Below are 13,963 nucleotides of genomic sequence, written 5' to 3' on the forward strand. Positions count from 1 at the left end.
TCTCACCATTTAGATAATATGCTTCTTTTTTATTCTTCCTGCCAAAATGAACAATTTCACATTTTCCCACATTATACTCCATTTGTCAGGTCTTTGCCCACTCACTTAACCTATCTATATCCCTTTGTAGCCTCCTTATGTCCTCTTCACAACTTACTTTCCTACCTATCTTTGTGTCATTAGCAAATTTAGCAACCATACCTTCGGTCCCTTCATCCAAGTCATTTATATAAACTGTAAAAAGTTGAGGCCCCAGCACTGATCCCTGTGGCACACCACTCGTTACATCTTGCCAGCCAGAAAATGACCCATTTATGCCTACTCTCTGTTTCCTGTTAGCTAGTCGATCTTCTATCCATGCCAATATGTTACCCCCTACACCATGAGCTTTTATGTTCTGCAATTTTCTTCATTCACTTTGAACGTTGCCTGAAGTCGGTGATTTATTGAGAAGGGACTTTTTTTTTAAATGTGCAAATTTGATGAACACCCACTGCTCCAAGAGCAGTCAGTCACCAATGGAAAGAATGCTTTATTTATAAAATTGATTTATATAAGGGTTTCAGGCTAAATTCACCATCGCATTGAATTTACAAGAGCAATTCTTTCTCATCTTCTCTGATTTAATGAGTTACTCACAAAGCAATAATGTGCACACTGGTCTCCTAGGAAATGCAATTATAAATTACGCTAAATATAGCAGGCAGCAGGATTTAAGTTTGCTGATCTGTGCCGTGTTTGGCTTATTTTATTGCTTAGGGATGAGTTTTTTGTCATGCGATCACAAGATTGACACAGATGAGAAAGGCTAAGCAGTTCACCCTAACCTATCCTGCCTGGGGTAGCAAGGGCCCAGTTAAGGTGGCGGTGGGCAGGAATGGAGTGGGAAGGACACGGTACCTTGTTGGGGCAATTTTAACTGTGCTAAGCAGGGTATGTTAAAAACATCACCCCCTTCCCCACCCCAGGTGGTTCTTAAATGATTCCATGGTTTTTGGCTCTATTGTCCCATTCCAAGAGGTTTTAGTGAGGATTTTCCCACTGTTTATGATGCAAGCTGGAGGTACAGGTCTACGTCTATCTCTGCTAATCCCATTCTGGACGGCGAGCGTCAGCAAGTTATTCAACAGTGGAAAGCATCGTAGCTGAGCCTAATCCCATCCGAGTTTGTGCTTTCCAGCTGGGGTTTCTGGATTGTGATAACAGTATTCCTCATCGTCATCCAGGCTGAGATCAGCTAACTCAGGACCAGGGATTCAACTTGGGATCTTCTAGTTTCCTACACTACAACAGTGACTACACATCAAAAGTACTTCTGTGGCTGTAAAGCTGTGGGATGTCCTGAGGTCATGAAAGATACTATATAAATGAAATTCTTTTTTTTCAGCGTACATGACTCAATAGTGCCACCATGTGGTGTACTTGCCCACTGTAAATAAGAGCAGCAAGATGAGGGATAGTGTAAGCTGAAGGACAGTGAGTAATGGACAATGTTTTAAAGTGCAACAGGCAACAAAAGACTACCGTAGGACCATAATGTTTAAAGCACAGTAGATGGTCATTCGGCTCATCAAATCCGTGCCAACTCTTTGCTGGAGCAATCCCATAGCTCTTTATCCTCCTTTGCTTCAAATATTGACACACCATTCCCCTAAAAGATACAATGATCTCTGCCTCAACCACTGTGGCAAAGCATTCCATTCTCTGGCAACTCTTTGCGTAAAAAAAAAATTGCTCCTAATATCTCTCTTCACTTTCACACTGACAACTTTAAATCGATAGAGCTGGTGATCAAAGGTTGGTGGTGGTAACGCGCCTCATACCTCCTACCTACAAGCACTCTGATAAATAGTAATTTCTAAAGATGGTGCATATATCAGACCAAATGCCACAAGCAGTCGTAGAATTTAAGACAGCAATCCAACTCAGGAAGGGGTTGACTTATCAAGAATGGCTAAACAGGTTAGGCCTTTATTCATTAGAGTTTAGACGAATGAGGGGTGATCTTTATTGAAACGCACAAGATTCTGACGGAGCTTGACAGGGTAGGTGTTGAGAAGATGTTTCCACTAGTGGGGGAATCTCGAACTAGGGGACATAGTTACAGAATAAGGGGACACTCATTTAAAACTGAGATGCGAAGGAATTTCTTCTCTCAGAGGGTAATGAATGTCTGGAATTCTCTATCCGAGAGCTGTGGAGGCTCGATCACTGAAAGTATTTAAAGAGGAGTTGGACAGATTTTTGAAATATCAGGGAGTTGAGGGCTATGAGGAGCTGGTATGAAAGAGGAGTTGAGGTCTGGGCAGATCAGCCATGATCTTATTGAATGGCGGGGCAGGTTTAAGGGGCGGAATGGCCTACTCCTGCTCCTATTTCTTATGTTGTTAGGAGTTCAGGATCACTTGAACTTTACCCTCATGGCTCATGGCATCCTAAGAACAACTCCCACGCCTCTAACCAGCCCAGAGCCAGCAGAATAACATCTATGAAACAGCAGCCTCTGAAATAAGCATCCGATCTATTCACAAGACCCTGGTTTTGCTCCCCACTCTCCGCCCGCCTCCCCCCCCCCCAACCCCAGCCCGCCTTTGTTGAACTGAACCAAGTTAATATGCTGCTGTTCCCTTCCATAGGCTGAATCTGCGGGAGCTGGGCCCCTGGGCATCTCACATGCGCTGGATCATATGGATAATGGCTTGTGTAGGGACCGTCTATGTGTTTCTGTTTCATGAACGGTGAGTACCTAGACTGACTGAAAGTGAAACAGAAATGAAGGGCATAGGTGAGGTGGAGCTGGTATGTGCTTTATAACCACATTATAGTTATTATCTATTTAGTTAAAACTCACTAACAAAGCAGATTTGTTACACTAACACACTGTACCGTGGAGTGCTGGATATTGATCCCACCCCAGCCCACTTATCCCCATACCCCACTATCTTCCACTCTCAGTCAGGCTTTTGGGAAGAGGCAATGGGCCTCCCAACGGCACAAACTGAAGGCCAAGTCTGTTTTGCCCCCTAGAGTCTGGCCTAGGACAGCACTTAGCACAGACATGTCCACCTTCCCAAACAGGAAGTAGTATAGGATCCACTTGGTGGGGAGAACAGAGGGCAGACTACTTAAAGAGGTGGAGATTTTTTTTTAATTACTCCATTAAAATTTCAGAATTCTGATATTACAGCCAAGTCCTATTTTAATGCTTCACAAATATGTGAACTTCTATTTGGAATGACAAAACTAGTAGAATATAAAAGACTAAAAATGGATCAAGATATATTACAAATGCAGACAACACTGTCCAGGAGTTACATACATGGGTGTCAATAAACATTAGCTGTTGGAGTTGCCTAGTGCATCGAGGAGGTGGAAACTCATGCAGGATTTCATGAGGCAGGTGTATTTAATAGAACCAGGCATCTAAGCCTAAACTCTGGCACAGGGTGAGCATTCAGTTGGATCACGGCGGATCTGTATCTGAATTCCCTCCTTGGTACCATATTCCTTAATACCCGAACAAAAGTCTATCAGTCTCAGTTTTGAATTTTCAATTGACCCACAGGCACAAAAGCTTCTGGGGAAGCGAGTTCCAGATTTCCACTCCCCTGTGGGTCAAGATGTGCTTCCTGACATCGTCCCTGAACAGCCTAGCTCTAATTTTAAAATTATGCCCCCTTGTTCTGGACACCCCCCTGCCCCCCACCAGAAGAAGTAGGCCGTAATTTTACGAAGTGGCGGAGGCCCCACCCACTGGCTTAAAACTCGGGGATGGAGCCCGCCTCCGCTGGGCCTGGAAACCACACAGCAATTTTGCATGACCCGAGCCCTTAATTGGCCTCAGGCGGAACTTCCACCCCTCTGAGGCAGGATGTCCTGCCTCCAAGAGCTGCTGGCCAATCAGCGGGCTAGCAGCTCTTCAGTCCCAGCAGTGCCACAGAGAGCAGTGGCCATTGTTGGGGCTGCACTGAATGTGAGGAGCAAGAGGGATGCTGGCCCTGAGAAAGGGAAGTGAGGTTTTGGGCCTTGCCAGGGACAATCGGCTGGACCTGGCGAGGCAGGTGGGGGTCGATCATGAGTGTGGGAGGAGGTGCTCCAGTGTGGGTGGCTTGTGCTGCTAGGGGACCCTCTGTGGGGCACAGAGTGCCCAATCAGGAGGCCACCCCCAATCCTGGGCCCACAAGGAGGCCACCTGGTATTACCTGGCAACCTCCTCAGCTGGCCAAGTGCCCGGCTGCCACAAGTAATATACCAGCGGCGGCAGGAGCAGGCCCTTAAGTGGCAATTAATTGGCAGTTCTGGTCGCCATATTATAGGAAGGATGTGATTGCAGTGGAGAGGGTGCAGAGGAGATTCACCAAGGTGTTGCCTGGGCTTGAGCAATTTAGTTATGAAGACTGACTAGATAGACTGGGGTTGTTTTCCTTGGAGCGGAGAAGGCTGAGGGGGGACCTGATTGAGGTATACAAAATTATGAGGGGCATTGATAGGATAGATAGGAAGAAACTTTTCCCTTAGCGGAGAGGTCAATAACTAGGGGGCATAGATTTAAGGTAAGGGGCAGGAGGTTTAGAGGGGAGTTGAGGAGGAATTTTTTCACCCAGAGGGTGGTTGGAATCTGGAACACACTGCCTGGGGGAGTGGTAGAGGCAGGAACACTCCCGACATTCAAGAAATATTTAGATGAGCACTTGAAACGCCATATCATACAAGGCTACGGGCCAAGTGCGGGGAAATGGAATTAGTTAGGACGGGTGCTTGATGGTCAGCACAGAGCTCGTTGGGCCGAAGGGCCTGTTTCTGTGCTGTAAAACTCTATGACTCTATGACTGGATCCTTTATTTAATGCCAAGGTGTGGTGCTCTGTGCAAGCACTCACTGGAGTTCAAGCACAAAGTTTTTCTGTTTAGGATCCTTGCAGTGGGTACAGAGGGGACTTCTGAACTGAGCTCAGGTTCTACAGGTGAAAAGACACTGACACCATCCACTCTACTGCCCTGTCCAACCTCTCTTATTTTGTTATGTTGGTTTAAAGAAAATAAGTTTGGGATTGCCAGTTTGCTTTGTTGATATCATGCATTTGCACTGTGCTGAGGACATGTGTGAAGTTAATGAGTGTACTGTACAAATGGCTTTTCTCATTGTCCTGCCCAATGAAGTAACTGATACTTTGGCAGTGCTGATGTAATTTGCCATCAACTTGTTCCAGCACCAGTCATGTTTAGGCACCGATGTTAGGCCCAGATAGAGGATATCATCCCTACTGCAGCCAAATATATCAGTAAAGTGCACACCCCATTGGATAAAGCTTTGGACTTGGAACTCCCCTTGAACTGTGGGGTAGGATAAATATTATGACACTCCTGGGGCTAATTCCTTTTCAGTGACAACACAAACTGATCATAATCCATTTCTTATTAAGACCCCAAAATATTATAAAAAACCATTTCCCATTTATTCCTGCAATTTACTTTGTTCTATCTTATGATAAATTAATTTTAATGGTGCATTTTCTCAGTTAATGGACCACAGTCATAATCAGCCTGAATTGAATATAAAACGTGTTTTAGCCTTTGTATTCATCATTTAACTATGAGTTGCATGATCAGCTTTCTTATGAAAAGTAGCACATGAATATCCCCAGCCATTAAAGTCATCCCTTATCGTTCTTCACTCCCATTTTTCAATATTATTTCAACTTCCTCTCTCATTTTCCTTCAAGCTCTTGATCTGTAACTTCCTTGAGTTTGATTTTTACGTTATTTTTAATCGTTGCTTTTATAATTTCATCATTTACCTCTGAATAATATTATATGGGAACAGGAGTAGGCCATTCAGCCCCTCGAGCCTGTTCCGCACACAGTTATCCAGAAAGGTGAGAATGATAGATGGATCCCAGTTGGAAAATTCCATTCAAATTGCATTGATCCCTTCTTTTGACCTTTTCTGATGTGTCATAAGCGACTTGATCTTCAAGTAGGATTTAATTGTCACAGATTTCCAGACGTAGTGGCTAATAATAAATTATAAGTTACCACTAAATCCAGTTTTCTGCCACTGTGCAATGCTAGATCACCTTATTAGGCATCAAAGCGTGTTGAAGACATCTGAAGAATTAATGAGTACTGCACCAGATGGACATTGAAGCTTCAACACTTCCCCTCACATAATCATTTGTCAAGCATTCGCCATTTTGCCAGTGTAGAGGCAGAGTCATATCATAGAAGGAGGCCATTCAGCCCATCAAGTCTATGCTGGAGAGAGAAGCAAGTTGTGCTTTTGTTTGATATGAAGTCCTACTTATACAGCGATTAACGAGCCAGCGTGATGTGAAGAGATAGGCATAGAATTTGATCTTCAAATGACTGTGGACCATCATTGTGATCTTACCAGTTGATCTAAAGTGGGATTGTTGTTACACAATGTTTCTTAACTATGCTGCAGTGAACAGAAATGGCTGACCTGAAGTAGAATTGCATCATGTTGGATCCTTCAGGGGCAGCACGGTTGTTGAATTAGTGAATTCAAAAACAGACATAATACCTGGCAGCCAGTTCCTTCAGTTTTATGGTTGATTACTATGCCAAATTAAAAGTTATAGCAAGAGTGGACGAGTGCCAGTTTTGGAGATATTTGTACCCACAGACAGATATCCAGCCCTTTGAGCTCACGGCAGTGTGGCATGTTGGGAGTTCCCCTGTGTATCCTGCTGGGCATAAGTGGGACTACTGCCATTTAAAAAAAACAGTAATTAAAATACTTTAAGTCTAAAAATGTGTTAAAAATTAAATCTACACTGTTTATTAAAATCTCAGCCATTTCAGAAAGCTGAACAGTGCTTAATGTATGAAGTCTCATGAAAACATTGTACAGGCTGTGTTTTTCAATTTAGTAAAAATTGGATGGTCTTCCCCAGGACAAAAAAGCCCGCTTGATTGGCACAACATCCACAAACATTCACTCCCTTCACCACCGATGCACAGTGGCAGCAGTGTGTACCATCTACAAGATGCACTGCAGCTGCGCACCAAGACTCCTTAGACAGCACCTTCCAAACCCATGACCTCTACCACCTAGAAGGACAAGGGCAGCAGTTGCATGGGAACACCACAGCTGCAATTTCCCCTCCAGACCACACACCATTCTAACTTGGAACTATATCGCCGTTCCTTCACTGTCACTGGGTCAAAATCCTGGAACTCCCTTCCTAACAGCGCTGTGGGTATACCTACCCCACATGGACTGTAGTGGTTCAAGAAGGCAGCTCATCACCACCTTCTCAAGGGCAATTAAGGATGGGCAATAAATGCTGCGCCCACATACCATGAACGAATTAAAAAAAGACAGGCCGTGAAGAATGGAACACTGGAGCCTAGTTTTTATACACTTACAAGTTTTTACTCAGAGACACGCATTACATATCATGTACCTGCAACCAACAACCCCCCTCCCCTCCAGTCTGCTCATTACACTTATACACACACAAACACAGCTGAGTCCCCGTTAATATTGTCACCTGAATACAATTAAAAATCCACTGATAAACAATTAACTGATTGCCTTCTCTTTTTAAAAAAGTATTTTAAGACTACCATACTCTGTACAAAGCATTACATTGTGAGATAACCATCTTCCAGGACCCTTAATTTCTCTTTAGTAAAACAATCTGACAGTCGATGACTTGCAGCCACCCATTTAACTAACTCCAATACATCAAAGCAAGTATTGGGCTTAGTCTGAGGACCCAACCAGTTGAACTGGCCAGGCAAGCTTCACAATTGCTCCATCTGTTTAGATATAATATAGTTTTTCTTTGATGATTAGTATGATTAGCCAGGATGGGAGTAACACTTTCTCAATAGGATTGCTCATTTAAAGTTGTACCAGATCTACTTTGCTTAATATCTAAACCAATGTATTTAAAAACCCCAATTTTAAATTCTTTGATCTTATTAATGACACATTTCTCAAATTCCGCAGTACCACCCTGTAAGAAATCAACAACATGCACCATGAAGGTGCCTGAAATTGTTACCATAAAGGAAACCTAAAACATTGCGGGGTTCTGTTTTTAGTTGAATATAACCATTTCATCAAAATGGATCTCATCAGAAAATATCATATCCTGGAAGCACCACTCAGGCCGTAGATGCATATTAGTTTCCATAGTTTTCCTTTCACAACTGCTGCTCTTTAGGCAGCTTCAGAAACACTTCTCTCTCAAAAGCATTGCCCCGCAGAAATGTTGCTTTTAGTCGATTGATCTACACTCCCATGAATATGTGGCCAAAAGAACCAAAAATATTTTTAAGATTACTTTTACTTTTCCAGCTATGGGAGAGTCCACTCTAACATCTGTATCACCCTGTTTCTCTTCAAAATCCCCAGCTACTAACCTCGCTTTAGCCTTTTATGTCCCATCCACAAGGACTTTTACCAGTACAAGCCTATCTATGCAACAAAACTGATTGACCCTTAACTGGTACCTCAAAGTAAACTCCAAATGCTCTTCAGCTATCTAACCCTCTTGGTTTTGCCCATTTTACTTGCTTATCCTCAAGTTTATTGGCGGCCGTCAAAACTTCACGATCATGGGGACATCTATTTTTAGTTCTGTTACGTGACTGTTCTGTGGTCTTTATTCTATTGTCTAATCTATTGAAGCTATAGCCTCTCCTTCCACTTTTATGTGTGTAGGCACAATTATTGCAAGATCTCCCTCTTGCACTATCGGAGGCTGTTACTATAATTTGTGATTGTTTTCTAATGCAAGAGTCACTTCTGGACTCACTATCACTACTTGCATTGATCTTTGTTACTCTCCACTCTTCCACCCCATTCTGCTAGTCCATGGACCTTGTTTTTTGGACATCAACCTGACCATTCAACCAAAATTTAAACTTACCAGTAGCTTTTTTTAAAAAATGTGTTCCTGGGATGTGGGCATCGCTGGCGAGGCGAGCATTTATTGCCTGTCCCTAATTGCCCTTGAGAAGGTGGTGGTGAGCCCTTCTTGAACTGCTACAGTCATTGGGGTGTAGGTACACCCACATTGCTGTTAGGAAGGGAGTTCCAGGATTTTGACCCAGCGGAAGTGAAGGAACAACAATATAGTTCCAAGTCAGGATGATGTGTGGCTTGGAGGGGAACTTGCAGGTGATGGTGTTCCCATGCATCTGCTGCCCTTGACCTTCTATGTGGTCGAGGTCGCAGATTTGGAGGGTGCTGTCGAAGAAGCCTTAGTGAGTTGCTGCAGTGCATCTTGTAGATGGTACACACTGCTGCCACTCTGCGTTGCTGGTGAAGGGAGTGAATGTTGAAAATGGTGGATGGGGTGCCAATCAAGTGGGCTCCTTTGTCCTGGATGCTGTCGAGCTTCTTGAGTGTTGTTGGAACTGCACCCATCCAGGCAAGTGGAGAGTATTCCATCACACTCCTGACTGAGCTTTTCCTGCACGTCCCACAATTGTCACCTCCCTCCATTAGTCTCCTCCAGAATATATGTCACTCGGGCATCCACTCTGGGTAATTGTCCTGCACGTCATGATCACTCACACTATCACTATTTTAGCCCTTGATCTGCCATTTTCCGTTCCTCAAGACCCTCATCACAAAAAAACATGAGCATTTGAGGTACAAGGTGCCTCATTTACTTCTATCACTTGCTCAGAGTCTGAGATTTTATGATTCCTTCCAATTAATAGTGAGGAATGAACCTAACAGTTTGATTGCCATGTCTGACAAGTACTGTCTTACCTTATCAAGGCCTTTTCATTCCCTATGACCCTCTCTTTTTATAGTATATCAAATCTCCTGAATTGAACTCTGTCCCAAATGGTTTAATACGATACCTCAGTGCCCTCTGAATTTTTTGATACCTCAGCCATGATGAAAGCCCATCTCCCTGCATGCAAAGCATTTAAATGCTCAGAAAAAATTGGCGCTAATTGTAATACCTTCTAGAGCAGAGTGATTACCACAAAGAACAGAAGGTAATTTGGGATTGCAGAAATTCTTTGCATGAACTGCCCAAGCCAGGGTGGTTGGCAATTTACACTCTGGGCAATCAGCCAAAATTTTATGCACCATTTCATCAACCACAGCATGATTCCTTTCACAAGGACCATTGCTAAACAGACTCTCAGCTGCTGTATTCATGACAGTGATATTCATATTCTTACACATATCTCTGAACACCTTGTTAGCAACTTCACCTCCATTATTAATCAAAAACATTTCTGGTGTCCCAAGTCCAGTCCCGATCCATTTTTCCATAATTTTATCTATAATAACTGTCCTTACTATGTATTAGTGTAGAAATACTAAATCTCATTGCCAGGTCAATAAAAAATGTAAGACAAAAACATTTCTGTCTTTGTTACATATCTTTAGGTCCATGGCTGCTATTTCATTAGTCCCATACCAATGGAAGGCTTACAATAGGACATGGGGTTGTCCTTCAATAATTCTTATAGATTTCACTAATCATTTCTATGAGCCTCGTAAACACCTCAAATCTTTAGCAGGAGTTTCAAACTGTCAACAAGTAGGGTAGGCAAATTATCTATGTAGCTTTAAGATAATTTGTTTTTTCTCTTTCTCTTCTCATGAACACCCATTTCTCAGAGTATTAGACATCAGGTTTTGTTAAGGGGATACAATAATGTCCTGATTGGATAAACTTCAGATCCACCGACTTTCCATATTATGTTCCTTATTATGTTCCATGTCAAATTTCATTTGTGCCTTTTTCATGGAAGGTTTACTCAACAGCATAGGTATCTCACTAGAAATTATATCAGTACTTACAGAATGGCTTACTCTGGCTATTTTACATGGAATTACCACTCTCGAAAGCCCTCAAGATGTTTTCATCGTTAAACCTAAAGCAAGTAGTATTTTTATGTTCCTTAATCTTGCTTCAATCATCACTACTTAGTGAAACAAGATAACATTTTAACCAATCTGTTCCACATATTGCTGAAGAACATGCACTAATACTGCACAATTAAAGGAGTCTGCGACTAATACATTCATCACAGTAATAAAGCTCCTTGTGACCAGTATAATCTGTTCATCCTCTTCCTCAGAATTATTTTCTTCATGTGTCATTTCAAAGACTCTGCCTCTTTGCTTTGGTCAGTTCACGACATGATGATACTTATAGAGTCACGTCTAAAGCTAGTACCAATCCAGGGATCCCCAAAATTGAACTCTGTCAACCTTTTGTACAATTTGTTAACATCCATGAGATATTCTTCCATGGAATGATCTTCAGTTTTTAAAATATTTCAAATTCTGACCAGGCCTTATAGGCATTTAACAGGTTATCTTTCTTGTAAATTACATTCAGGAATTCAATTAGAAAGTTCAAACCTTCAACACTATCCAACTGTCGACATCCATCTCAGAAAATACATAATTGCTGATTTTACTTTGTGGAGGAAGTGGTAACGCCAAGACCACACCTTGTTTTCTCTTCGATAGAGTAGTAACCGGTGTCTACGTATCAATTTCATTCTTCCACCGGTGGTATGGTTCAGACTCCGAGAACATCAGAGGGTAATCATACCCTGACAATTTAAACTTGCTTTCTGCCATTTTTCTACAATGACCACTAGGATTTTAATTTTTTAGTTTCCAACCTTCATCTTTAGGCAACCATACTCTGCTACCATCTTGCAACCTGGATAGTGAGGCAATGAAGGATAGAACACCAGAGTCTAGTCTTTATACATGTTCAAGTTTTTACTACAGAGACACACATTAAATATCATACAGCTCCAACCAATAACCTTTCTTTCAGCCTGCTCCTATATATAAAGAGCACAGGTCAGACCCCAATTAATGCCCACCACCTAAATACAATTGATATACAATTAATAGTTAGCCCTTCGGTCGAAGATATAATTAATATCTAATTTCACCCGTGATGGAGATGATTATAGTAACATTCTCATTCTCAAGATTATACCCTTTTTCTGTCACTCCCCATACCCCTCTGACCCTTTCCTCTTTTAGGTATAAAATTGTGGAGCTAATCTGCTACATGGTAATGGGCATCTTTCCTGCACTTGTCATTCTATCAATGGTAAGAGGTTGTTTTTCTTCTACATACATTTCTAATACATGTGCATGCCGTGTGTGTTATAAATACACGTCTTTCTTACAGTAATGTCTGTGAAATTCTATACCAATAAAGTCAGAAAGTGCGTGCATTTCTAAAGCGTCTTTCATGACCTCGAGACATCCCAAAGAATTACAGCCAATGAATTACGTTTGAAGTGTAGTTACTGGTATAATGTAGGAAAATGTGGCAGCCAGTTCTGCACACAGTGAAGCTTCCACAAACAGCACTGTGCTAAATAACCAGTTAAGGGATTTTTAGTGATGTTGGGACATACTCTCAAGAAAATAGTGAGTGTTTCTCTGGAACGAAGATACCACCAGAACCATGAGACCTCGCTGCTGTTTATCTTGAGTTTGATAAATACAACCAGAAAAGTACAGGGGAAAAAGTAGTTTAACTTTGAAAAACAGTATGATAAGCAGAATTCTTGGGGTTCATTGACAAAAAAAAAAATCACCCTTATGAAATGTCTTGACTGGAGAATAAGGGGCCATCAGTCTGTGAATCACAAAGAAAGACTTGCATTTATATAGCCTGTTTCATGACATCCCAAAGTGCTTTGCAGCCAATGAAGTGCTTTTGAAGTTTAGTCACAGTTGTAAGGTAGGAAGTGCAGTAGCCGATTTGCATTTAGCAAGTTCCTGCAAGTAGCGATAAGACCAGATCATCTGTTGTAGTGAGGTTGGTTGAGGGATAAATATTGGGCAAGACACCAGGGAGACCTGCATGCTCTTCTTCAAATAGTATCATGGGATCTTTTGTGTCCACCTGAGAGGCAGACGGGGACTTAGTTTAACTTCTCATCGAAAAAATAGCTCTTCCGACAGCACAGCACTCCCTCATTACTGCACCAGGAGTGTCAGCCTAGATTATGTGCTCAAGTCTCTGGAATGGGACTTAAACCCACCTTCTGTCTCAGAGGTAAGAGTGCTCCCAACTGGGCCATGTCTGTTCCCTAATCAAAAGAGACATAGCAGTTGTGTTAAGCTGCTGCAGGAAGGCTCAAATGGAACCCATCATAATGGATTACCTCTTAATTGCTTTTCTTAGTTTTTTTTCTCATGTCAGCCGTGACTCAGTTGGTAGCACTCTCTAACCTAAAACAGATGATCTGGTCATTATCACAATGCTAGTTCTGGGACCTTGCTGTGTGCAAATTGGCTGCCGCATTTCCCTATGTTACAACAGTGACTATAATTCAACAGTACTTCATTGGCTGTAAAGCACTTTGTGAAAACTCTGGGAAGACGCCATATAAATCCAATTCTTTCTCTTGTTGCTTTTTGGAGGGCATGGCCTGGCCAAGTGCTATATCAATGGCAAGGTGAAAATATGCTAATGACAAGTCTAGCAATTTGATTAAATTATTCAAGACTTTATTAAGATGCATACCATTTAATTACAGCAATGACAAAGTGTTGCTTAGCAAAGCGCTTTATTGAAATAAATGTGTTTTTCTTGCTCTCTTGACTCAGCCTAACACTGATGGACTGTTTGAATTGCTGGTGGGTGGTTTCTTCTACTGCTTGGGAATGTTGTTCTTCAAGAGCGATGGCCGGATTCCATTCGCGCATGCAATATGGCATCTCTTTGTAGCCATTGGAGCAGGCGTCCACTACTATGCCATCTGGAAGTATCTGTACCGCCCGGTCCTGCTGGAAATGAGGACTTCCAAGTGATCAGATTGAAATCTTTGAGGAACAGTGCACAAAGCGATCAAAAAAAGGCAACAAAAATACTTGAGAACATTGCAAGGATCTCTGGGCCACAATATAGAGGTGTGAAGATCAAAGCTAGCCATTCCAGGATCTTTTATAGATCTCTCTCAGCACT

The 13,963-nt window shown here is 42.2% G+C and overlaps 1 protein-coding gene across 2 annotated transcripts in view; it reads left to right on the top strand.

Moving 5' to 3' along the window:
- The window catches only part of mmd2a (monocyte to macrophage differentiation-associated 2a), a 106,375-nt gene extending 92,421 nt beyond the window's left edge, over window positions 1-13,954 (top strand). For both annotated transcript variants that reach the window (XM_068055801.1, XM_068055802.1), the window contains exons 5-7: window positions 2,637-2,738; window positions 12,022-12,091; window positions 13,606-13,954. In XM_068055801.1, the coding sequence (XP_067911902.1) occupies window positions 2,637-2,738; window positions 12,022-12,091; window positions 13,606-13,809 (376 nt within the window). In that variant the 3' untranslated portion in view covers window positions 13,810-13,954. The remainder of the gene's footprint in view (window positions 1-2,636; window positions 2,739-12,021; window positions 12,092-13,605) is intronic.
- Window positions 13,955-13,963: the final 9 nt, after the last annotated feature.

Source organism: Heterodontus francisci, chromosome 24 (assembly GCF_036365525.1).
Source record: "Heterodontus francisci isolate sHetFra1 chromosome 24, sHetFra1.hap1, whole genome shotgun sequence".
NCBI lineage: Eukaryota > Metazoa > Chordata > Chondrichthyes > Heterodontiformes > Heterodontidae > Heterodontus > Heterodontus francisci.